This window comes from Alternaria alternata (assembly GCF_001642055.1).
Source record: "Alternaria alternata strain SRC1lrK2f unplaced genomic scaffold CC77scaffold_24, whole genome shotgun sequence".
NCBI classification, from domain to species: Eukaryota; Fungi; Ascomycota; class Dothideomycetes; order Pleosporales; family Pleosporaceae; genus Alternaria; species Alternaria alternata.
Window position 1 is genome coordinate 46,626 of NW_017306213.1, and position 25,227 is coordinate 71,852.

At 52.6% G+C, this 25,227-nt stretch overlaps 9 protein-coding genes across 9 annotated transcripts; 6 read left to right on the top strand and 3 right to left on the bottom strand.

Moving 5' to 3' along the window:
- The first annotated feature begins 3 nt into the window (after positions 1-3).
- Positions 4-893, top strand: CC77DRAFT_1024595 (hypothetical protein). The gene has a single exon (XM_018525904.1). It carries the CDS (start codon positions 303-305, stop codon positions 714-716), a length of 414 nt encoding a protein of 137 aa, XP_018381078.1. The 5' UTR covers positions 4-302; the 3' UTR covers positions 717-893.
- Positions 894-2,265: 1,372 nt separating this feature from the next.
- Positions 2,266-3,488, top strand: CC77DRAFT_945923 (hypothetical protein; the record flags this gene model as incomplete). The annotated part of the gene is made up of 4 exons (XM_018535052.1): positions 2,266-2,442; positions 2,490-2,618; positions 2,667-3,019; positions 3,071-3,488. The coding sequence occupies 4 exons, from the start codon at positions 2,266-2,268 to the stop codon at positions 3,486-3,488; spliced, it is 1,077 nt and encodes a 358-aa protein (XP_018381079.1).
- Positions 3,489-4,894: 1,406 nt separating this feature from the next.
- Positions 4,895-5,520, top strand: CC77DRAFT_946047 (hypothetical protein; the record flags this gene model as incomplete). Its single annotated transcript, XM_018535057.1, has 2 exons — positions 4,895-5,148; positions 5,205-5,520. Coding segments are annotated over 2 exons (570 nt in total), but the record flags the coding sequence as incomplete, so codon positions are not given.
- Positions 5,521-7,044: 1,524 nt separating this feature from the next.
- CC77DRAFT_1012822 (hypothetical protein) lies at positions 7,045-9,077 on the top strand (the record flags this gene model as incomplete). Its single annotated transcript, XM_018523793.1, has 3 exons — positions 7,045-7,935; positions 7,969-8,800; positions 8,998-9,077. 3 exons carry the CDS (start codon positions 7,045-7,047, stop codon positions 9,075-9,077), a joined length of 1,803 nt encoding a protein of 600 aa, XP_018381081.1.
- A 1,016-nt stretch (positions 9,078-10,093) lies between these two features.
- Positions 10,094-12,051, bottom strand: CC77DRAFT_1034657 (hypothetical protein; the record flags this gene model as incomplete). The annotated part of the gene is made up of 2 exons (XM_018526887.1): positions 10,094-11,308; positions 11,359-12,051. 2 exons carry the CDS (start codon positions 12,049-12,051, stop codon positions 10,094-10,096), a joined length of 1,908 nt encoding a protein of 635 aa, XP_018381082.1.
- A 1,842-nt stretch (positions 12,052-13,893) lies between these two features.
- CC77DRAFT_1053822 (hypothetical protein) lies at positions 13,894-18,554 on the top strand (the record flags this gene model as incomplete). Its single annotated transcript, XM_018527763.1, has 4 exons — positions 13,894-13,929; positions 14,020-14,171; positions 14,550-17,489; positions 17,543-18,554. The coding sequence occupies 4 exons, from the start codon at positions 13,894-13,896 to the stop codon at positions 18,552-18,554; spliced, it is 4,140 nt and encodes a 1,379-aa protein (XP_018381083.1).
- Positions 18,555-18,637: 83 nt separating this feature from the next.
- Positions 18,638-19,747, bottom strand: CC77DRAFT_1024600 (COQ7-domain-containing protein). The gene has a single exon (XM_018525905.1). It carries the CDS (start codon positions 19,676-19,678, stop codon positions 18,878-18,880), a length of 801 nt encoding a protein of 266 aa, XP_018381084.1. The 5' UTR covers positions 19,679-19,747; the 3' UTR covers positions 18,638-18,877.
- Positions 19,748-19,929: 182 nt separating this feature from the next.
- Positions 19,930-21,930, top strand: CC77DRAFT_1024601 (plus-3-domain-containing protein). Its single transcript, XM_018525906.1, has 2 exons — positions 19,930-20,910; positions 20,962-21,930. The coding sequence occupies exons 1-2, from the start codon at positions 20,193-20,195 to the stop codon at positions 21,690-21,692; spliced, it is 1,449 nt and encodes a 482-aa protein (XP_018381085.1). The 5' UTR covers positions 19,930-20,192; the 3' UTR covers positions 21,693-21,930.
- Positions 21,931-22,121: 191 nt separating this feature from the next.
- CC77DRAFT_1012827 (hypothetical protein) lies at positions 22,122-25,214 on the bottom strand (the record flags this gene model as incomplete). The annotated part of the gene is made up of 2 exons (XM_018523794.1): positions 22,122-25,133; positions 25,179-25,214. The coding sequence occupies 2 exons, from the start codon at positions 25,212-25,214 to the stop codon at positions 22,122-22,124; spliced, it is 3,048 nt and encodes a 1,015-aa protein (XP_018381086.1).
- Between the last annotated feature and the right edge of the window lie 13 nt (positions 25,215-25,227).

Genomic DNA, 25,227 nt, shown 5'->3' on the forward strand with positions numbered 1-25,227 from the left:
GCTTACAATAACGTAAAGGATATAAGATGCATTGACCTGCTCGTGTCGACTCACAGTATGGTTCAGATGCCGCGCCCGAGATCATCGCCTGTGCTTTCCTCGCTCGTTCGACATAAAAGCTGTCCTCTCTGTCCCTTCCCTTCTCTTTTCTTTCATCAGCAAAAATCATAACTCTAAAGGCCTAGGATTCGAAGATCATCTCATCATACCATCCCAACTATCTTCAGACAACACTACAACCACTACTACTACGCCTACCCAAGACATCTTACCATATCATCATCGTCATCATCACCATCAACATGCCTTCCACCAAACCCGTCTACGCCGACAAGGCTACCTTCGAGAAGTCCGGCTTGGCTCCCTACCTCACAACCTCCACCAAAGCAGATTGCTGCAGCATCTGCCTGAAAGACCTCGCTTGCGAGGCATCAGAGACTGCCCATAAGCCTCTGACCAAAGCTGAACGAAAACTGCTCGACGATGAAGTCGACACATACCAAGACATCTCCGACATCCACCGCCACCACAATCAAGAGGAACAAGTCGGAGCAAGGCTAAATGCCTGCGGTCACGTTTTCGGCAAGACATGCATCGACACATGGCTGAAGGACAGCAACTCCTGCCCAATGTGCAGGATCGAACTCTTCCCCAAAAGCGTACGCCAACGTTGCCAGCCAGACTTCTCTGGTGGCAGAATAGTAGGATGGTTTTAGGGTTGGGATTTTGGGATTGTGCGAGAACCTCCTCGCTACGCTTTGGGGTTTATGTACACTGGTTGACGAGTCTGTGAGGACCTCCTGGGTGGATTATTGGGTTTGTGGTTTTCTCTTTTAACGGTAACGAGGGTCTCTACGCATGGTTTTCACGTAACGTGGTATAGGTGGTTTGGAATGCATCACTTCTCATTCGCTCGCTTGTTTCCCTGAGTGCTCTATTCCAAGGTTCGCTGTGACTGTACCAGATAAGCCATGCACGTGATGTCCATTACTCACTCCTACTCCGCACTGCGCTGTTGTGATAGGCGTCTGCATTGCCCAATGTTTATCCTATGCCGATATTCAATATCAAAAGTGACGTCAATAGGAAAGTTTAGGCCGAAACAATAAGGCAGCAAATGGCCGGGAGAAATCCTAGATATGGTTTTATATGGTCTGATTCCAGAACGTCATTTTGGAAACTCTCCCGTCGCACGCGTGTGCATACGGTATAACGTCGGAGATTTATTCGGAGCACGATCGGGCCGCCACAAAATCAAAGGAAAACGTCCTGGAGGCTTTTTTCTGGCGTTGGGCGAGACCGTGGCACTGTTGAGGTTTGAGAACTAATTAACTTGCTCGGATGAACGCTGTTCCTTTGGGCTGCGGGAGTGCACGATCTGGGAAGTAAACTTACAAACTTGTCGCTAGGTGAAGTCCGTGTTCTGGGTCACGATAGAAGCGCCACCTCGCTTGCACAGAATCCTAGTCCTGGCGGCCACGCGACGAAGAACGGCCGACTCGGCGGCGGCTTGTTTCAGTTCGCGGTATTCAGCCTGGGGCTGCGTGATCGATAGGGGATGCAAACCATCGCCCCCGGGGGTGTTCAGCTTCCACGCTTCGGCAACCCCGCATGTGATGATGCAGACATATGCGCGGATCGCCCATAGCGTCCTCTTACTTCTGATCAACCGATCGCCTCGACGACAGTGAAACTACTATGGGAAACCTACCAGAACATCGCAGAGACATACCAGCTTCCTATATTACTTTTTGCTTGTCATAGTACATTTTAGCCGTATCGGTTTCCGGACGAGCATGCCCCCCATGGAAGGGTGCGTGTTGGTGTGCTGCCCTAAGGCGACTCGATTGGATCAGAAGTAAATGGTTAGCAAGGATTAATGCAGGTCGGCCGTGTTCCGCGTCGGACCGCCTGATGTGCAACAAATCAGCGACGTGGAGCACGGCCCCCGCTACGCTCCCTAACTAACTTTTGACTCCCGAAAAGCCGTAAGCAGACATGTCGCATGGGCCGCACGGCTGAGGCACCCTAGGTATCCCGCGAGATAGGCGTTGACGACGGTGGACTCAACGAGCATAGTGCATGACAGCTCCGTGCTCTGGACCGGGCAACTGGGAGGATCGCCTCTTTGGCTTTATCTACATACGTTCGCTCCGCTCGGGGCTTTTCTAATCCTGGTTCCAGTATCGCCCCTCTCTCGACGACTTTGACTTTGACGTGCGCCCGGTATGCGGTGAAGTGAAGAAGAGGTGGATAATATTTACCATGGCGGGGAAGAACTCAGATCGTTTCGATATCGTGAATGGCAAGCAACTTGCGTTGCTGATCGCGCCTACCATATGCTTTGTGGTTGCGGCGGCGGTGGTAGCAGCGAGATGGTACACAAGGAGTGTTCGAAGGGTCAATACCTTGGGCGAAGATGCGTTGATGCTGGCTGCTCTGGTAGGACTGCAGGATCTCGGTTGCGGATCGATGCTGACATCTCGCAGGCTATGAGCTTCGTCGTAGTTGCTTTAGTCTACGTGCTAGTATTCCTGGGTGGAGAAGGCTTGACGAGCGATCAGATCAAGGCGGATCCGACTAAGAACTTTGACGTTGTGGAGCGATTCTGGCTGCGGGTATGTTTGGCCTGACGTCCATCAGAGTTTTGCTAACAGGCATTGAAGATGCAGTTCGCACTTGACATCTGCTGGGCTACATCGATTGCAACCGTGCAGTTGGGCTTCGCGAAATCCTACCTACGGCTATACGAGAAGAGAGTGTTTGCCCGCATAGCCTGTTATGTGTCTATAGCGCTCATCGCGATCTGGTATATTTGGTCGCTCGCGGGTTGGATCAGCATGTGCCATCCCCCTGGAGAGTGTAAGCTGCAGAGCAAGAAGTCGTGCATCATCATCGGCTCGTTGCACGTCTTCTTCAACAGTGTCATCCTCTTTGCTCCATTGCCTGCCGTAGCAGCAGCAGACCTGTCGGGGAAGAAGAAGCTGTGGGTGATGGTTTTATTTCTCCTCGGATGCTTGTAAGTAAAACCTACTCTTCGATCCGAGCAGCCCTTACTGACACCGCGCAGCTGCACCATTCTGGCTGTCCTTCGCATCGACTGTGCGATTGATGTTTTCGGCAACGTCGACGAAGACCCGATTGGTGCATCGTGGTGGCGCGTCTGTTTCTCCCCAATTGAAGTCGCCGTCGGCATTGTCTGCTGCTGCGTACCTAATGTCAGGTCACTACCAACGTGGCGCCGAACTCCCCCACTCGCCACCGACGAGAGTATTGGTCTCCGGCGGATGAAGTTCCGGACAGCAAGCAACGGCTCGTCAACATCAAACCTCAACGCACCACCTTCGCAATGGATGCCGCAGAGCGCAAAACCACAGGCGGCTACTTTCGTCACGTTGAGCAGCGAATCGGATCCTGCCGAGAGGTTGAGTTCATTGGGAGCGAATGAGATTAAAGTAACAAAGGAGTACAATCTCGATCGATTATAATTGTGTAATTAGGGCAAAGAATCGACTCAGCTGTAACCCAGAGCGATACCGAGGTTCGCGACGTTGATGCACGAAGCAGGCGCCGTAGCACATGAGCCCTCAGATAACGAAAGACGCCACTGCAAGGCTTGGGATAGAAGAGTGTCACGGTGGAGGTACACCGTCGGTTGTTATGGACGTCCAAGCAGAGTTACGCTCGAGCGGGAAGACGTGCTTGTGACGTCACTGTCACCCTCGGAACGTGATCCTTCGCTCACCTGAGCACACACCTTCAGTTGCAGATACCAGCCTCATCCGCATTCCCGACACGCACACCATGACCCCTAAACCAAACCACCGCCTCGGTACACTGCTGCGCTATACCTATCAAGTAAATATGGTTTTCTTTGCCGGGTTCGCGACGTGGTATCTGTTGAAAGGTTTGGATCAGAAAGAGTTATCAGGATATGCGAGTACTACGAAGAAACGCGACCGTTCGCTCACGAAGCAGTGAGCATTCCGGTGGAAGTGACACGAAGGCTATCGATGCCGCATGGCAAGACAGTGTGGATCGTGGCGAGAGCGACATGTATAATGAAGCTGGAGCTTCGGCAGGCTTGCGAGAGCTTGAGGGGCACACGAAGAGTTGGACTGCGCAGGGCGTATTAGAAAGGAGTTCGCAAGAACAGACGATTTGCAGGTGTCATGGTGAGCACACGCATTATGGGACAGCTAGCAACTATTAGCGTAGCTGATACGAGCGTAGAGAAACATACGCACATGTACGATATAGATAGATATGAAATAAGCAAGTCACATTGCTACGCTATCAGAGCTACCTGGTCTGATTTGTGTTTCTTCAAGTTAACATGACAGCCACGTACAGCTGCTAGACTATGCGACAACCCATGTGTCAAATTATCCAACTCTTAGCATGACCAATATCACCGGTAGCGGACCAGTGCCCCTTGCAAGAACCATGGCCGTTGTAAAACACATGGATGAGCACACGAGAACGGACGCATTTTTGCGCATGTACTCGTCGCAATCAAAACGCAGTCTTTGAGGGCGTTGTTTAGGTGTGCCTTCTCAACGTTGGAAAATGAGGGCATTTGCGCGACTTTGCTTGGCGCTTCTTCTTACTGAAAAGCGGGCTTATGCAGAGGGCATGCAAGTAACCCACCACTAGGCTAGTGGACCCCCTCCACATTACCGTGAGTCTGCCATTCATAGGCGGGAAGAATAGTCGCGACCTGAAGTGATTCCATTCCGGACCTTGGCACAGACGCAACGCAGATGAGTACCCGAGACAACTACAGGTGTGTTGACATTGCTCTAGCGCCCATCCTCCTTGTCGGTTCTCATCACTTGAACGATATAAAGATCCTCACTGCACACCTCCATAGTTTTCAGTAGTAGTAGGATGAATTTGTTGTCCGTTCGCCGTACCGCTCATCATGCACCGCAACCCCTACCTGATCTTTCTCGGCGCCACATTGTTCGATCTGATCCTAGCTATCGTAATTCTCTCGCTCTTCGCAACCGTATACCCCGACCGCTTTCGAACCGTGCTTTGGCAAGAAGGTGGCACTAAAGGCTGGAACTCCGACCCTCATCAACGTGTCTATGACTATGCAAATTATCGCAAGTCACCGCCGATACCCTTGATATGGGATGAAAGGTCTGTTCGAATGTTCTGCATACGATAGCAATGCAGGACTCTGATACCTCAGGCAGCTGTACTTTATGCAACCTATGCATCGCAATCGTAACCCTGTTCATCTGGCTCGTTCGCTTCTCAATCATGTCTTTCAGCAAGCAGGCTCTCGACTTCTACGCTACAATCACGGTAAATGCATTATATGACATCTTGCTTGCAGGACTGTGGATATACAGTGCATGTCTCCAGGACTTGGGCGACTTCTCAGATCCAAAACACATTAGTCTACGGCCCTGGTATTTGGAGCGCGGGTGTTCGGAGGTATCACCGTCAACTCGATATGGGTGCGAGCTCATGAGATGTTCGTACGGAATATCTGTATTTGCTGCGTAAGTCAACCATGCTATCTTTCAAAACGCGCAAGAGCTTTCCCGCAACTGTTTCGCTGACACTGTAGCTTCTCTAGCATCTGGTTCTGTCTTCGGTTCTCATTAACCTGCTTTTACCGTGTATATCTACTTGGCCGAAAGCACGAGCTTGAAGATAGGAAGAGCAGCTACAGTGACCTCTTGTAATGTACACAATCTCAATCGCATCCTGTGGTTTGACGATATTTGATCTGCTAAGCCGATGATACCTTACGACACCGCATCACTATTCAACCAAGGGAAGCTCGATATCACTGCCGATGGTGTCGTTGAGGCAGTGTCAGGAATGCAGTCGAGAGTGCATGTTGCTAATAGCAACCTCGGTGTTATGTTCTTGACTCGTGGTCAACAATACCCAGACTTTCAACAACTCGACCATGCTCTCATTTGGGGATTGTCGGGGCATTCCTGGTAACAAGAGAAGAGAAGAGACGCAAAATGCTCTGTGACCTGGAGGCGGACCGGTCCGTCCGAAGTGGGGCAAGTCGATCCCGTCAGCGCCCACCCAACCTTTCTGTCCTTCTTTGCCATTATCGCATCACGCCCAGAATGATCGAAAATTCTAGTTCAAATTCTGTCATAAGGTTTCAACTGGATACGTAACGTCCATAGGGAACCGGGAGCTCTTGTGGGAATGTGGCCACCCCAGAACCAGCGACCGCCGATGAGGACGACACAACACCACAAAGCTTTCAGTGTCGAGCAAGTTCCTCATATTTACGAATCACCACATTCGTCACTTTGATACGTAAACTATGATGAGCTTAGGCGTTTATCTACGGAATGACATGAGTTTGTCGCAAGGGCTAGTACCCAACAAGCTATAATCTTGGCAGGCAGTGATGCTTTAGGAGTCAGCATACTTCAGGAGGTATATTTTGAGTGACACATGGCAGCATTGTTGTATTCGCACTCCTTTTTCGTAGTTGGAAGAGAAGGAAGCTTATAAAAAGGACTCTAGGTTTTCATGGAGTGCAGTGAAAGGTTCTCTGCGAAACGCCTACTGGGCTAATCACAATCACCGTCACTGTCACCGTCACCTGCTCCGTCACCTGGTTGATCCTTTTCTGCTGCATTGTATTGCACAGCCTGGGCGCTATACATGGCGCTAGCCTTCACGCCCGTTTGCGTTTCTATAACCTAGCCTACGCGTAAACTCTCATCTTCTTCGCAATCCAACCTCTGCACACCCAACAACAACACTTCCTTACTCACACAGTGTTAATCATCGTTGATCAGCCTCTCATAAACGTTCAATTTGCAAGATCCTAGACCTTCCGCACCAACACCCAACGCACGCCATTTGTGCAGCGCAACGACCCAGCGTTAAGAGGTATGTTCTCCCTTTCACTTCGACGTCATAAACCCCGCGTTGTCTCGCACAATCATTCAGTAAAACGGCTTGTCTTTGTTACCAAAACCTTACACACTCAACATTGAACTTTCAATTGACGGTATCATATAGCCAACCCCCATACCAAGAAACATCATGAGCTCTATTCCTCCAGGCGAGCGCAATAAGAACGCAGCTACGATTCTACGTCTACTCACCGAGTGTCGCGACAAGATTTCCGATGACTGTCCTGAGCCGACACTTAAACTTCCAGACTCAACTATTCGCGATTATGTCAGGAACATTGAGAACCCTGTATGCGCCAGCAAGAAGACGGATCTAGAAGGATATCTTCAGACGATGTCAGCTCTCGTTGCTAGAATCGAGGAAATCCGCGATGACCTTCCGACTGGATGGCAAGATTTCTCGAATTGGCTGCGCGAATGCACCGCCTACCCAAAGGGCACTACACCTCACGTCTCCACTGGCCGACCACCACTGACGGTCATCTTTGGCAACTCCGATACTGGAGCGAAGACCACAGACAAGCCTTTCTCGTTCAACGTATCTACCAAGCCCACAGAGAAGACCTCGACTGGAAGTTCGTCTGCATCTTCATCGTCTCCTAGCCCCACAACCAGGGACGCCTCTCCTGTTCAACTCAGCTTGTTGTCACCTGAGTCCTCCCCGAAGTCTACTCCAGAAAAGACTGGTCCAGTGGTATCATCCACCAACGACGGCAAGCTGGAGACGATCTTGAGGCTCCTGCAGGAGGAGAGGACTGCGAGAATCGAGGCCGAAGCCAAGAGGGCCGACGCTGAGGTCAAGCAGAAGCAGTCGCACGACGAGGTTCTTCAACGAATTACGAGCCTCGAGAAGACCAACCTTTCTACGAAGGCAATAGCCGACAAGCAGAAGGAACTCGATGAGCGTGCGGCTTCCCTCTCCAAGCGCGAGGAAGCAGTGGAGGCACTTCAAGCTAAGCTTGAAGCAGACATCTCAAGGCAAGCGGCCACAGAGAAAGCCTGCACCGCCAAATCGGGGGAGGTTGACAAGGCTTTCGGCTAGATGCAAGCGAAGCTTGATCGTATGGAGAAGGAGGCTAAAGCAAGGCTGGCAAAGAAGAAGACCCCTATCGCGTCAGCCACAAAGCAGAAAGAGCCTGTGAAACCTACAATTGTTGTGTCTCCCTCCCACTCCAACGATAGAGTCGTTTCCGAGGCTGACAAGGTCGCTGGACCGAAGCGCAAGTCTGTGGGCCGAATCGTCGCAATCCTTAACAAGGCTTTTCCTGCGAAGGAGGCAGTCGTTGTCTTCGATGAGCTGAAGCACAAGACTCTACGCGTCTTCAAGATCGGAAAGGCGCAGCGCAAGGACTTCAAAGCTCAGATTGACAAGGTACTGGCACTGTACGGGACACCGGCATCAAAGCGCGAGCAGCACGTCGCTATGCTGATTGACTTGATCAACTTCGAGGATGCTATCGGCCGTAACGATGACGGACTGTATGGTCATCTTAACGCCACTGTCAAGGATGCAGCTATCCAATACGCCAACGATGGACTTTCCAAGTGGCTCTTCCGCCACTATATGTGGTTGGACTTCGACAAGGTTTTTGTACAGCACGGCAACTTGCAGTCCATCAAGACCATCGCAAGCCTGGGGACGTCTCTCTTTGACATGGACTTGGCCTTGAGTTTCGCTGAGCAGCCGGACGAGTTCGATGATGGAGAAATCACCGCTACGCCGTCTGAGATCCTTGAAAAATATCATGGGATATTTAACGAGTACGGGTCAGCTCTACGCCATTTTCTGAGTGCCGTACCCGAGTCATCTCCCATGTATGAGCTGGTCAAAGCCCATGGTGAGCACGAGGGTTTTATCACGTATGATAGCTGGTACAAGGCGATTCGTAAGTTCGATGTCAGATTTTGAGCAAGTCACGACCTTGACAACCTGTGTACAACATATTTCACACGACACATAACGTACACCCTACACCCTACACCCTACACCCCACGACATACGACTTACAACATTCACGACATATCATCTAACAAGATGGAGCATCATATGCACATCTTGGATCGCTGCGATCACATCCGACAGCCTTCCAGACCACGATGAAAGATCACACACACATGGTGAGACGGAGCATCACATGCACGTTTGAATCAAGTGTACCCTGACCGAACAACAACACACCCATTGAGCCGTAACATTGTACGCACATTCAAATCCCATCACGATGCAAATGAAACGGAAAAAAAGGTACTGCTGCCTGAGAGAGTAAACAAAAAAGGAAGGTGGCTTTGAGACGTGCTCATATGCATGTTTCAATCCACACATCCAAAACATACATGAAGAAAAGGGAAGAAAAAGAAAAATTGGGTATGCTGCCTTGATGAGCCAACATCGGGAGGAAATAAAGATCTGGAAACGGGGCGTGATAGGATGATAGGCGCGCTACGCAAGTGAGTTAGTGATGGGATTACCATGGGTGGTGCGGAGGCATCTAGACATGGCACTATCTGGCCTGCAGGATATGATGAACACGTTAAACCTTGATGTCAAAGATAATTATGACATGTTTCTGAAGCAATATCACCAACAAACAAGACCATCACCATAGCAGACAGCAGACGAGTTTATGTGCAGAGTTAAGAAACACATTGAAGCTACTCTATATGGTATCTGCCCTTCCAAGTCCAAATTTCATTTCAATCCCCATCATTACATCAATCGCGTCGGCATCGAAAGGTTAACATGAAAAGGGGGGTATTAGGTGCTGCAACCGAAAGTGGACACTCAACAAGACACTAAACTACGTTGCGGCGATGACAACAAGATGAAAAGCAATCGCTGCATATATGGGTATATCCTCATCCCATCCCGCTGGAAAAACATGTGTGTGTATACGTAAGGAAAAAAGAACAAGGAGAAAGAGCTGAGAAGCTGCAGATGGGTAATTTCGATCTCCGTTGCGGTGACGTGTAGCTCGCTTCACCTAGGGGTGCAGGGCGGATAGTGACACCAGGACCCAGAGATGAACAGCGAGGTTCGGAGTCACCTTTTGCGGTGCTTTATGGTTTGTTTGTTTCTTTCTAAGGAGAGTGCCGTGCGAGAACCGGGCCGGCCGGGTGCAGGAGATTGTGTGTTATTATGCGCGGAAAATGCGCGGTAAGAGTGAGACACCGAATCAAATTCAGCCCCAGTTGTCGACATCGCCCCATGTGCCGCCCATGTCACGGTGCGAGACCATGCTATGTTGGGAAATGTTGCTGGGTCGTCGTCTCATGATGAGCCGGGAGAAGCGGTTCTGGTGTTCGTCTTTAGGAGGTGGGGGTGGCGCTTGTTCCAATTGCACGCCACGGTGGCTCGAATTGTTCGAGATGTTAATTAGTTTGGGAACGTATCGACGCGAAGTCGGAGTGCTAGGTGACTGTTGTTGCTGTTGCTGCTGCAGGAAATTGGGCGGGAGGCTTTGGCGAGGGTAGTGCGCGAAGTTGGCGTACTGCGACGTGGGTACAGAGACGATCTCTTTGGGCTGCTGGTAGTCCATGTACTGCGCTGGTTGTTGGTAGTTCAGTAGGTCAGGCGTCGATGCAAAGCCGGCATTTGACCAGTTTTGTTGCTGTGGCTGGAAGCTCTGCGCCATAGGTTGCGAGAAATCCGTTGGCATCGAAGTCATGGTGGTACCGAAAGCGTCGAAACCGCCCATCGAAGTAGCCGCGCTCATGGAATGAGACATATCGGTGCTGACAGGCCATTGAGATGGCTGCATCTCTTGGTGATGCATCGGCTGCGGAGGTTCCACCGCATCGATATCCATCATCATATGGTCGGACGGTAGCCCGTGGGAGCTATGGAGCCTGTTGTCAGTGCCGAAGTCAGACGCTTCCAGCTTGAACTCCACCATCTCGCCTTGACTGTTGTCAACAGACTCTGTGGCTTCGGGGGTGACCTCCGTTGTGGGTTCGACGACGTCCTTAACCTCGATCTCCGCCAAGTCATAAGTGTCCTGCACCAGCTTCTCGATATCGTAGGAGCGGGTGTCCCACTTAGTTTCGAGCTTGTACCGTAAACGGTTGCACTTCTTAGACTCCCATGACAGCGACGGCCAGTTCTGTTCGTCTCCATGACGATCGAGCATCATCTGGTTCCACGCGTTGGCGACTTCGGGTTGCTTCAAGAGACCGAGGACGACATTCGTGAAGTTCCACTTGGATGCACCCTTCTCTTCAAAATGAAGCGCAATGTGCTCGCATCGTTCCTCCCAAGTGGTCAAAAGAGAAGCACAGAAGCCACAACCCCACGCGTCCTTGTCGTGCATGACGATCTCGTACTTCTTGACGCATGGCGATGCTTTCCTGCTAGTGGGTTGTCCGCTCTCCCTAGGTTGCTTGCAGTGCTCACAGCCCTATCAACGGTTAGCGGGAACGCGGGAAAAAGAAAGGACACTAGACTTACATGTAGCTTGGTATGGTGCTCACGGAAGCGCTTGCCAGCATGGAAGATCTGTTCGCAGTCGGGACATCGCCATGTGAGTCGCTGCTCGTGAAACTCTTCTTCGTGCGACTTCCAGTACGGCTTCGATTTGAGCGCCTTGTCGCAGAATGTGCAGGCAAAGTTCTTGGGCGCAGGTGTCGATGCGGTGGATATTGTAGAAAGCCGGTTTGAAGATGCGGTAGAAAGCCGTGAGGATGCAGCGCTGTAGTGTGTGAAAGAGGAGTCGGTAGATGCGATGGACGAGCGCGGGTCGGACATCATACTGGGCACTCTGCTGGAGGGGACGCTCAAGTATGAGGACGCGCGGCTTCCGACAGTCGACATAGACGACCTGTCTGCGGCCGAACGACGCATGCCATCTGGATACGCGTGAGCAAATAACGCGCCGCCAGGGCTGTTATTCGACTGACCTCCATTGCGCGCAACGGATAGTAGCTGGAGGATTTGCTGGTCGTCAAGGTGCTTCAGCGCATTGACGTGGTCAAAGAGCTGAGGTGCAAACTGGTTCTGGCCAGAGTGTCGAGGGGAGGAAGTAACGCTCTCGGTCACGCTGCTCAAGGGAGTGGTGCTTTGTAGACTGCGACGCGGTCGCTTGAAGGAGTTGCTCTGCTGAGGAGTCTGGAATCCGTAAAGTTGAGCCTCGTCGGCCTCCATGTTATCCTATGTGTGTGTAGAAGGCAGTATCATGCCGGAAATGAGTGGTTCACGGGCCGTGTTGGGCGGGAAGAGCAGAGGTGACTATGAAAGGGAGGCGAGTGCGCGCGAAATGGAAGCGTTCGAGAAGCTTTCGACAAAGGTATACGGATGGGTATAAGCTCAATTCTTAGGCCGTCAGGAAGACATTGATCGTCCAATTTCCCGGGCGGAGACGGACGGCTCTTGTTTAGAAGAGCAGCACCCGTGGTCTGTTTCACGGGTTTCAAGAAGGCACTAAGAGACTGCCTTGGCATGCAGGCACCCAGGCACGCATGCCTGGTCACTAAGCCACACCCTTCCGGTACTAGAACATGCAACTATGGCACGGAGAGTTTCCCACTATGCAACGACTCCCTCTAGTCGTCAATAATGCCCTCGGTGATCTCACTCTCCTATTGCGATCTGAATTTGTGAGCGCGTCAAGCGTCGCGATGCTCTAAGGGAGATCGCCGCGACGGCGCTGCAGGGACCCCAGCGCTACCACCCTAGGGCCGCATTCTCAGGGGTAATTTAGCAGACCACATGAAACGCGCATCTGCTCGCCATCTGAAAGCTGTCGTACCGCTCCACCTTGCTGTCGAACGCGTAAAAGGTATCTGGAGCCGTCGCTTGCATCAGCCGTGACCTAAGCCCAACTCCTCACCCCACCATCTACGATCCATCGCGTTGTAAGAGAAGAACGCTCTCGGTCATTGGCCCGAAATTCGTCTCAGCATTTATTCCTGCGAAGAATGCGGCTCTGGGGATGGTGTTGCAAAAAAGGAGCGTGGCTTTCGGAGGGCGTCCTACAACTCCACACTAGAAAACAAGTCCAGAAGCGTTTCGCAACCAGTTCCGTGAGCAACAAGAGGTGCTTTGTTGATGGTTGCGTCAATAGCTCAATTGCTGCAGCACATCGTGTTCGTTTCGGCAAAAGCCACCAATCGCGCCCCTACATAGTACGCGTAGTAGCGTGTTGGGCGCTTGTTCCTCACATCTGTCGTCATCTTTGAGACGCGAGATAAGGCAAGGAGTTCTGCAGATCCCGCATAACGTCGAATGATCGCTCCAGCGTGGTCGCGAGCAGTCAAGGTGAAAGCGGCCCTTGTAAGATCTGCTTGGCTGGCAACGGTATTTCTGGGGTACGTTACCGACGAAGAACGGGTGCTATTTTTGGCGGAACGCGATGGTCCGATCGCAACAGGTAAGACGTCTGTAAAACGTCAACTTGCTCTTCTGCTATGACCACCAACTTGCATAAGCCGAAACGCGCCCGCTGTAAAGAGGACTGACCACCAGTGTGATGATGTATGATCATCGTGAATATGAGCTGACCAAGCGGGTGTTCTGCGGCGCCGCTGCGTGTGGTCGTCGTGGTGCGTGCCCAAGGTATCCATCCAGGCAGTGCACGAGTTCATGCGAAGCAGCTCCTACACTCCGTGACTTTCCCATGCATCAAGTTCAAAAAGCAAAAGGCTAGCAACAGGTGGGGTCGCCAACACTTCTGATTCACGCGTATAGGTTGTTGTAAGCGAAGACGATTCAGATCCTATGAAACGTGATCAGGCCTCCATCTTGCGCAGGCCAACTCGAACCTTCAGCGACGGGATGGAGAGATTGCATGGAAGTGTGCATTCATGCTGATGTTGAGCTGTGTGGCGGAGCGTATCCTGCAGCGGGTCCAGACGCCTGCTAGTTAAGAAACGAGGCGTAAGGCTGAGGCACTCGTAACGACGCACCTGGTGGACGCTTGTGAACAAATTACCCAATCAGTCCGCGACACGGCCGTTCCGTTCATCTTTTGCTCGGAGGCGCACCACGATGATTGGAAGGCGTCGGGAGCGATCGAAATCTAGGGTAAATGGATAAACAGATGTGTCGGGATCTGGAATGGTAAACCAAGGCATTCAATCTCTTGCGGACTATGGATGCATGCATCCCATGTAGCTCGCTCGCACAACACACGCGACGACGAATAGCTCTGTGTCATGTCTGGTGGTGGCCGAAGTAGACCTCGGGAGAGGTTTTCGGCTGCGTGTTAGCGGACCTTGGGAGTGGTGGGTACACTCAGACAAAGAAATTGAAGGTTTCGCAGCAAAGTATGTATTGTTAATATTCCGGTAGACATCGCCAGCTGCGACGTTGTTTGTAGACGATGCGTTGTCGGCGGTCTCGTAATGTCGATGGGGTGGTAGAGCGCGAAAAAGGAATGGCGGCACTTACGAGCCACATGTGGCAAGCGCCAGTCGCGTCGCGTGTCGCGACTTCGAGAATCACGCGTAGTCCAAGCTTGCTCCAACAACGACAGTTCCCCGCCATGTGTATTTGCAATTGAACGTATGCAGCCTTGCACAATTAGTCCTGTCTTTCTACGTACATTGTCATTTCTTGTAATACGCGCTTAACACGATCCCATACACCGGAATCTAGATCTTCTCCTGAGTAACGTCAACGAAGACCTTACGCGACCTCTGCAGAAAGCAACCACCACGTATCGAGACGCCATATTCGCGAACGGTAAACCAGGGCTTCTATCGATATAGATTCTATCCAGTCCTGTCACCACTAGCCATGACATCAGCACAAACCTCGCCAACACGCGCGACAGACGCGTCGGCAAAGCCTCGACCAAAGCTGCTAGCAGCTCTACGCAAACCTGCCGCAGATTCTTCAGAGAGCGAAGCTGAATCAGAAAATGAAGTGTCCGGATCTGAAGATGATGCGACCTCCATAATCAGCGCAAAGCCAGCTACAACAGCACGCCCTCAACCGGATATAGAGCGAACTAATGAGGAAGACGAGAGCGATGGGGAAAACGCATACGAACTTATGAAGAAACGACTAGCTGCCAATAAGAACTCATCATCAAAATCGGCAGCTCCACAAGAAGCACAACAGGAAACGCCAATTCTTGCTACAATTGAAAGTAGCGAAGATGAGGACGCGATGCCTGTACGAGCGAACATCCGCAAACCAGCCACAATCCGGACGAAGACAGCAAGCCCTCGAGCATCTGCATCACCAACCGTACGATCACGACGATCATCGCCGGGGCTTTTTGTCACGCCAGACCCTTCGCCAGCAAAGAAGCCATCGCGACGATCACCGAATGCTGGTTCAGAGTCAGACGAATCTTCGCATCCCCTGCACAATGCCGATCTGCAAGAGCGAGTGCGACGGATTCGAGAGGAAAGACTGGCGAAGCAACAGGAGGAGGAAGCACAACAAACCAAGCCCAAGAAGATTGCACGGCGGCCAGCAGATCATGGTTCAGGCACCGAGTCAGATGGTGAGGGGGGTAGGCGGCTCACACAACATGCTAAGCCAACTCGCAGGGCTGGCAAAAAGGCTATGGAGGCAATGGCGCGGGATCAGCAGCGCATAAGCCGTAATATGCAGCTTACCCACCAAGCCAAGACGAAGAAGCGCTTCACGACACAGGATCTGTTCAAGAAGTTCAACTATCCAGCGCCCGGCGCCGAAGTGGTAACCCTCCCCACACCAGAACCCAGCTCAGCATTGGCATCCTCTGACGCAGAGGCGAACCAGATACATGACACGCCGCCAACAAGTCCACCCAGACAACATGCCCCCAACGAGAAGGATGTTCCACTGGACCAACAGATTTCTATCACAGTGGCCGACAGCAAGGCACAATCACCCGGGTCCGTCAAGCTCGATAAGGGTAAAGGACGAGCACCTGAGTTTCAACATCTGCCAGTGCATCCTTGGATGAAACAGACCGAGCCGGTGACTGTGGGCAAAGCCGTGGTAGAGACTCAGAAGGCTACGGACAATGGCATGGTGGAACTCTCTGATTCGGATGATGATCTGCAGGTAGAAAAGCCCAAGAGTAGATTCCCTGTCTTTGATCGATTGCCTACGAAGAAGGACCACGAGGCCGGATCGCTTGTACATCTTCGTGCTCTCGCTCAATTGGTGAAATCACCACCGAAGAGCAAGAAGGGACAGAAGATAGTGACTCGTCTTGAGATGGAGTTTTCACTGGCCCAGAAGGCTCGCCAACAAACAGCAAAAGCCAAAGAGGAGAGGATAGCCGATCTGATCAGGCGAGGCCATAACCCCGAGACTGAAGAGGAGAGGGAGAAACGCCAGGAAGAAATCGACGACATGGTGGCAATGCTCGAGAAGCAAAGGCAAGAGGACCTCGAGCTAGCCAAGATGGAGAGAAAGGAGGCAAAGAAGAACGGCGAGACCATCGATGATCTCCCATCCAGTGACGAGGACGATGGCGACTACGTTGGTAGTGACGAGGAAGATGCCAACCCGGGGGAGAACGATGACCAGGAAGATGCTGAACTCGTTCTCTCAGGCTCCGAAGATGAGGGCGAAGACGAAGCAAGCAACCCAGATGATGCGGATGCTCTCATCGATGGAATGGCTGACGAAGACGACGAGCCAGCGGAGAAGGTACAAGCCCAACAAGACGACGATGCCGATATGGATATGGATGACGACGATGCGGTTGCGCCAGTCCGCAGACAAATGGTGAATCGTGCTCGCAATCGAGTCATTGATGATGACGATGAGGATGGCGATGCTGTGGCGCCTAGGCCTGCCACGCCCACTCAACCAGCAACTCAAAACGACGCAATGGCCGCTTTTGGTTTCGGCAACGCCAACGCCGGAATAGGGCTCACACAGATGTTTGCAGGCACCATGGCCGAGTTGGAGTCTAACTCACAATCTGCTACTGCCGTTAACACTGAGCAAGATTCTCTGGACTTCCTACGGAACCTGCCTGATACTCAACCTGGCGTAAACTTTAGTCAAGCTTCAGAATTTCTGGTTCCCAACAGTCAATCTCTGACGTCTCCACAAAAGAACACACAGGCTGGTGACGAGTCTCAGTTCAGCATGGGGATAGGCCAAGTAGTCAATACATCCCCACAGTTCTCGCGAACGCAGGTCGAAGACTTCGAGCCTACCCAGGATGCAGGCTTCTCCTTCTCTCGGTCGCCAGCAGGCCTTGTCCTGCCCCCATCCACAGTCGATACCGTCATGATGCCCGTTGCTGAATCGCCGATCAAGCAAAAGGGCAAGCTCCAGCGTGGACGACGAGAGACAGCTGTTGAGCTCTCTGACGTTGAAGACGACCTAGTCGATGCTGAGGAAGAGAGCGAGGACGACATCCAACGCCCTCCTAAGCATAGCAAGAATGCTTTCAAGAAGATGCAACAAGAAGCCAAGAAGGCGAAGGCGGTCGAAGAGTTCAATAAGAAGAAGAGTATGGCAAGGGAAGCTGTCATGGAACAAGCCGAGGAGTCTGAAGATGAGTATGCTGGACTTGGAGGAGCCAGTGACGATGAAGAGGGCGAGGAAGACGAAGACCTCAAGGATATGATCGACCACAACGATGTCAAGGTTGACGAGCGCCAGATTGCCGCTTTCTACGCGTAAGTTCAGCTTCCATCTTCACATATACATTCATGATACTAACATAGATCAGTGACAAGACGAAGAAGGACGATGAGAAGCAACTCGCCGAGCTCTACAAGAAGATGCAGAGGAAGGGCGGTCTGCGCAGGGCTGGCGGCTATGATGGCATCGACATGTCCGATTCTGAAGACGAGGCCGAGTTGCGCCAGCGAAAGAAGCGCGCTGCATTCCAAAAGCAGACTCACGCCTTGTTGCAAGACCAGAAAGTCAAGGCACTCGCTGACGACGACAAGAAGAAGGCATTCTTCAACACACTAGCTGATTTTGCCGACGAGGGCGAGTACGACTACCTCAACATGCCCGAGAAAGAGTTGGACACGAACAACTCGCAGTCTCAAGAGAATGTCCAAGGTGACGACATAGCCATTCCAGATTCACAGGCCCAGTCTCAAAACCTGTCAACGCCAAACAGTCCACTCAAGCGCAAGTCTCAAGACTCGCAAAAGGAGAACCGACCACCTCCGCACATGCGCCGTACAGCCGCATCCGACAGCCTCGCCCGCAAGCCTCTGACTGCGGATGATGTCAGAGACTCTATCTCGGAGCTCATTGAAGACCCACGCGTCGTGATACCAGACTCACAGCTCTCTGACGCCGAAGATGACCAAGAAGCTGCCTTTGTCCCAGCGTCGCGGAAACCCATCATCGACCGTCTGACTCTGAGTCGGCAATCTACAGTCGACGAATCTGTAGGCGGAGACTCCAATGTAGCCTTCCATGCTGTATCTCGCTCTGCTGCAACGCCAGGATTCCGCGTTCCTTCGCTCATACGTCAGGCGACTAGTAATCTGTCTGTCAGCAGCGAACGGTCAGCAAGCAACAGTACTCCGAAAGAGAGTGCTGTGCGGAGAGGTGGTACTGGAAGGAGTAACATTCACGCTCAGGCACGAGAGGCAGAGCGAAGAGCGTTGCTGGAGAAGAAGGAGGGGAAGAGGAAGGAAGCACTCCGGAAGAAGGTGGAAGGTGGAAGGAAACAGGGTATGAGGAGTGTACTTAGCGATCTTAGCGGTGGGTTTGAGTGATGCACGCTTAACGTTTTGGGTCTTGGACAACTGGTAGCATATACTCACATGGTGTTGGCGTCATTTAGTTACGTGCTGCACGTAAGCACTACTATATTATAGTTTTCATCTATGCATTTTTTCAATTCTGAATCCTTTCTGCTTTTGCTGCTTGATACAATGAATTTCTGCGCAGAAAGACAAGGAACATCAATACCCGCTTGACCCTAGTAAGAGAGGGTACTTAATAATGAGGTCGACGTGCGATCCTCAATTCAATACCCATACTTGTGTGTCCAATATGTTACAGTATTTACATGTTTCGTCTCATTCATCACATCACACTACACACGTTCACTCACCCAAATGGCTCCTCTACAGCCTCCTCTTATAACTTCGGTAAGCAAGTCGTATGGTTTCGCTTCCTTGGCATCATTCTCTACTGCATGATCCAGGTGCTCCAGCTCCTCATCTCGTATCCTCCTTAGCTCAACTACCAACTTGTCCAGCTCTGGGCCCAGACTTTCGCCCCGCTGCTCGCACTTGTTTGCCCAGTCCAGCAGCACTCGCACCTGCTCGTTGTAGTGGGTACCAATCTCTGTCTCGACAGCCTCGGTACAGGCCATGGCTGCCTCACGACCCATGACAGCAGTCGACCAGCCAAGCATGGTGGCCGCAGCGGTCCATATTGGTGTCATTGCAGTGGGTCGTATGCGGTGCTTGGAGATGACCTCATTAAAGAACTTGTAGTGGCCTGCCTCCTGGTCGTACATGTGCTTCATAAGTGGTCGCAAGTGCGGGTGTGACCGTGTGATGACGGGCGATTGGGCAGCGTATATCAGGATGGCGGCGAGTTCACCCGTCTGGTTCACTCTCAATGCAGAGGAAAGGAACTCTTGCTGCTCTTGCGTGAGCGGCCGTATTGGCTTGCCATTTTTCTGTGTTTGCAGCGAGGGCCGTGATTGCGGAGATTCAGACTGTGGAGGTGGTGGTTGTGGTGCTGATACGGTACTGGAGAGGCGTGACGTTTGGCGTGGTGCACGGCTTGTGGTACTTGGGGCGAGGAATTCGAGCACAGGGTATTGGAGCCCGCGGCGGACTGCACTGTGAGATACGACCCGCGGTGAAAGCAGGACGGAAGACATGTTGGACGTCTGGCTATTGTACGATAAAAGTGAAAGGAAAATGCGATTGTTCCTGGGCCGAGCAGGCGCAACAATAGTCTGCTGAGGTATGATGCGCTCACTGCATGCACGCTAACCAGGCCCACTTTTCGACGCGTATGGCCCAAGCGCAACGAGCGTTTCCCCGACCTTTGGACTTCCCACGTTCTTCTTTCATCCTCTTTCCCCCTAACCACGCCCAAATCCGCTCGCAGTCCCCCCAGCGACACCGTTTTCGCCTCCACCATCGCCTTTACGACCCGGAATTTATCGCGAAATCCTCGCGAGCCGCCTTCACAATGTCAGATATCGACGATGAGCTCTTCGCCCTCGCTGGCGGTGACGAAGATGCAGACGTCGAAGAAGGCGAGGCGTGAGTACCCTCTCTCACCTGTCACCCTCCTCCACTGCCTCTGCCTCGCGACTTTCCATCGCTTCCAATGCTCTAGGCCCTCCACCCAACTCTCTACCGACCACCTCAACCCCTTACCGCACCATGGCGCTGACTCCACGTAGCTCGTCGCCTGCCGCCTCATCGCCAAACTCGCTAGGATCCGACGCCATGGACGAGTCGGATTCAGACCGCGACGATGACGTACCAGAACGCGCTGCAGATGTTCCCTACCCCCTAGAGGGCAAGTACATCGACGAGGCAGACAAGCGCCACATCCTGGGCTTGTCACAACTGGATCGTGAAGAGATTTTGGGTCAACGCGCCGAGGAGATGAGCAGCGCCAACTTCAAGGCCGAGCTCGCCAGGCGCGCAGCAAATGTCCAGAACGACCGGAAGCGCAAGGCTAGTTCCGAAGACGCCGACGAGCGTAAGAGCAGTCGCCCCAAGGTACAGCCGCGAAAGAACGAGAAGCTCGAGGCATACAAGCGTGAGCGTGAGCAGCGCGGTCAGCAGCGGCAACGGAACGACGACCGACGCAGTGGCCGCAGGCGGTCCAGCTCCGCCGATCGAGACGGTGGCTCAGATGTCGACGCTGACGGTGAGAGCGACGTCGAGTGGGACGACCGCGTGCCAGAGAAGGCCCGTGAAGAGGTGCCTGCCACCCTTCGCGATTTCGAGTCCGTTCGTGTTGGTCGAGGATTCTTCTCAGAAGTCTGTTTCCATCCAGGTTTCGAAGAGGCCATGACAGGCGCATTTGGACGTGTTGGTGTGGGCCAGGATGCTCAACGCAGGACCCTATACAAGATGGCGCAAATCAAGGGTAAGCAGGACGACATCTACATCGCGCATTATGCTAACATGTTGTCTTTAGGTTTCTCAGCTGGCAAACCCTACGTTTTTGAAGGAAAAGACGGCAAGCGCGTCGCGACGGACCAATACGTTATCGCCCAACACGGCTCCGTGAAGAAGGACTACCAGTTCCAATTCTTATCGAACCAACGCTTCAGCGAGAGCGACCTCGACGCATACCGCCAATCTCTTATAGAGGCCAACGCCAAGGTCCCCACACAGTCATACCTCCAAAGGAAATACGACGATCTCAAGGCCCTGCAGAACCACCATTGGACTGATGCCGACATCAGCGCACGTATCGCCAAGTCGAAGAAGTACGCACATCTCCTTAACCGCTCCAACTCGGATGCCCAGCCCAAGATTGCGACACAGTCAGAAACAGCGGCCGCACGTATCGCCGAGTTGAACCGCAAGAACCGCATCCTGGAAGCCGAGCGTGTCCGCAAAGCACAACTCGACCAACAGCGTCAGAAGAAGATGGAACAAAAGAAGGAGATGGCCCGGCGGAAAGCAGAAGAAGAGGCCAGGAAGGCACAAGAGGAGGAGGAGGCGGCCAGGAAGAACAACAACCTGGACGTCGATGCGCTGTTTGACGGCGACGCTTCAAGCCGAGCAAGCACACCGAACCCACAACAACCACAGCAAGGCAAGAAGAAGACCGAGCGGAAAGGACTACCGACATTTAGAAAACCCAAGATGGATGACGATATCATTGCTAACATGGACATTGGCATGGATATTGAGATTTGAGCAGGCCACCAAGCAACTTGACCTGGACTGGCTTGGTATTGATTCTTAGCTTCTCTTTTGATTCAGTCTTCCGTGTAGACCCTTAGATGAAAGTCTCTCAACTTTTGGGTATTAGCATTGCGCGGTGTTTTTCGGTGCCTGAGACTCATGGCTATCTATAGGGGTATGAGGTCTTTCTGCCGCATTCGGCTTCCATTCTTGCCATAGTATTATATACCAAAGATTATGTTTTGATACCATTCTGTGCGCTTTGTACCATGTCACGTCAGACGCTATTTGTCACATAATCTTCACCATATAACTTCGATGTAAAAAGCCCGTCATCAATTCCAACAACATGGATTCTGTCAATCGCGCTGTCTGCGTGATGTGGTCAACGTCGCTTACTATCTAACACCAAAAAATGTCGCTCAAAAACAACTCGCTACACTACGTCTCAAAAACTTCCTGGATATTACCCCAGTCGCCGCGTTCCCTGCACTCCCAGTACCCATCCTTTCCACCCTTGAGTCTCCAAACTTCTTCGTCACCCAACGCCGCAGCTTCCACAGCCCCAACCTTGGTGAACCAGCGTGGTTTCCATTCGTCACCATGTTCTTCCATGACCCTTCTTCGACTGCGCTGTCTTTCCTCAAGTCGCGCTTTCAGTGCTTCGGCTTTGTCCACGTCGCCGTCTTCGAGCGCGCGCTGATCGGGTCGGAGGCGGGAATCCGTGGGAGCCATGTGGTCTTGTTCGATGGCCGTGACTTGGTTGAGGGCAGCGGCGAAAGTGGTAAGACCGTAGTGCTTCTCAGCTTTGTCGACAAGGTCGCCTACTTTCCAAATTGTCTTGCCGGTGGGTTGGCCATTGGATGTGAGTTGGAGATCGGTCGTCCACTTGCCTGTTGCGCCCATGGGCAGAACGGAGCCGGTAGCGTCGAAGACTTGGACGGAGACTTCTTCTGAGCGGCCGGCAAACATGCCACCGGCTTTGAAGGTGCAGATGGCTTTTGCGCCCGTAGTCTCTGAGATGATGGTCATAGTGCCGGAGGGTTCGAGATACTTTTCACCGGCGATGACGTTACGAAGGTACGAGGTTGCGAGAGTCCAGGAGTAGTGTTCGCCTGAACCGTGGAGGAAGATGCGCACACGACCCTCGGTGTTGATCTCTGCACTCTTACCCCAAAACTTTTGCATCGGTGTTGGCGATTGCACAAACGTCCATTCCGCAGCTTCGGCTTGACATGCCATGCGGACGGGACGGTGGACAACCTTCTCTGCGAAGAAACGGAAACCCTTGTCTTCGCGGACAAGTTCGTAGGTCTCGCCGAGCATGGGATTGAACGGCTTACGAATAGCACGATCCTTGACACGAGCGTTGCTAAATGCTGATATGGCGAATGCGGCCATGTAGACGAGGCGCTCACCGTTGTCTGGCGTGGCAGTCACTGCAGCGTCGAGCAGCTCGCTGTACTCCAGCTGCTCTGCCAGTCGTTGCAGTGCAGATGTAGGCTCGTTAGCTGATACCGGCATCGCGATAGTTGACAAATCTTTGCCGACATTCTTCCTGAAGAATGCGATAAGACTTGGAGGCTGGACCTTTGGAGCTGGAACCGTGCCGCGGCGCTTCACAGGTTCAAGCGGCAGTGGTGTAAGTGACTTGGGTCGTGTAGGGAAAAGCGCCGGGGTAGTTTCCCGTGACATGCGAGGTCGATCCATCATGCCAACACTGCCATTTTCTGATGACGATTCTGATTCACCATCCGAGTCGGCATCTGGCGATTGTTCGCGTTCTCGCCTATCCTCTTCGCTGTCGCGGCGGATGGTAAGGAGCTGTGACCTGTTGGCGTCGCCATCTGGTGCATCGAAGAACTCATCAACGGATTCGGCTACTGATTCAAAGCTATGACGCGACTCTACGGCCGAGAGAGGTGCAGGTGGAGGCATCCGTCGTTGTTTGCTTTCACTGATCAGTTCAGAGAACTCCTTGACGACAGAGTCCAGATCTTTTAGTAAAGCCATGCAGTTGTCGTGAACGCTTTCCTCGTGTGTATGGCTAGTGTAGCTTGAGTAGCTCATCGTGCTTGCACGACCATTACGCTTGGGCACTGCAAGACTGCCGTTTATCGACGCATTTGAGGGCAGGGGCGGTACAGGAGGAACGGCTCCAGGTGATGCGGCACCCACTTGCGCGGACACACTCCTCTTGAAGATACCACCAGACGGACTCTGAACGCCAGAACTGCTCGGCTTGCGTTTCCAAAAGGCCATCTTCTCAGGGGCTTTTTGTTCTGGGAAGTAGTCGCCTGATTCGGCTTCGGAGGGTGTTGGAGAAAGGCTATCGTTGACCTTGCCAACGCTTATGGCTGACGATGCACCATACTTGGGATCGGTATCTTGAGCCAGCCGTCGGACCGCGTCTCTTGTACCAGAAACTCTGCCCACCAAGGCTTCGACCCTTGCCCATTCGTTCTCTTCGGCCGCATTCATGACATGCCCAAGGCTTTGGAATGGACTGTCTTTGATTTGTAGTGTTGGCGAAGCCATGTTACCCCTATCTGACGCTGATCTTGATGCGCGATCAAGCGCGTTCTTCCACATCTGAAAGTCTTTCGCGTTGTTTGCCCGTAGTTGCCAGATCTCAGCGCCGGAGTCGACAGATATCTCTCGCGTGTCCTCGTTGGCACCAACAGCTGCTAACGACAAAGGTATGGCTCCACGTAATGCTGAGGAATGGTCGTTTCGGTAGTAGGAGAGGGTAGACGATGTAAAGTCCAAGGAGAAGAACCTCCTGGCATAGCCCTGGTTCTTCTTCCTCCTCTTCTTCTGCAGCACTCCGGTAAGGAATGAGCCTCCTGAAAGACTGGCTTGTTTCTGCGTATGTTGTGATCCTGGTCGCTCGGCGTAGGCTTGTGGCAGGGATTCCGAAGATTCGACGGGGCCCATAGAGGGGCTCGATTTGGGGAGGCTCGTTGTGCTCGCGCCTGCCATGGCGTGCGCATAGTGCATGTGATGGCCAGACTTGGGCGCCGCATTCGTCGGATATGTCATGAGGACGAAGGTGGCTGTCTTGGAAACAGTCTTGGAGAAGGTGTTGTCAAAGACCAATCCGTACATGCCACCCTCTCCTGCTGGCACGTCGTATGTGCCCATGGACACCAAATCGGCCTCGCATTTCCCATGCCAGTGCACCTGCTTCAGCCCAATGGCCGCCAACTTTTCTAACACCACGGTCCTATCGTTTCGTGAGGTCGAGGCTCCGCGTCCGCGCGTTGTAGGCGGCTCGAGGCTAGGGGTGCCAGGTCCGGCTTCGACAGTCGCAGAGGCTGGCAGGTTTGGAGTTGCGCCGGTGGCTGATCCGGGGTGCTTGAAGATGCCGAAGTTGATAGATTTCTTGTGGGGTTGAACGCTCCATGATATGGTATGTCCTGAGTTGACATTGACCCATCTTACAAGGTACGACTGGCTTCAATCAGCGTGGGAGCGCGACGTGGACACTGTACATACCTTGCTATGCACCTCGATGTTCTCCATTCCAGCCATGACTGGCTGTGTG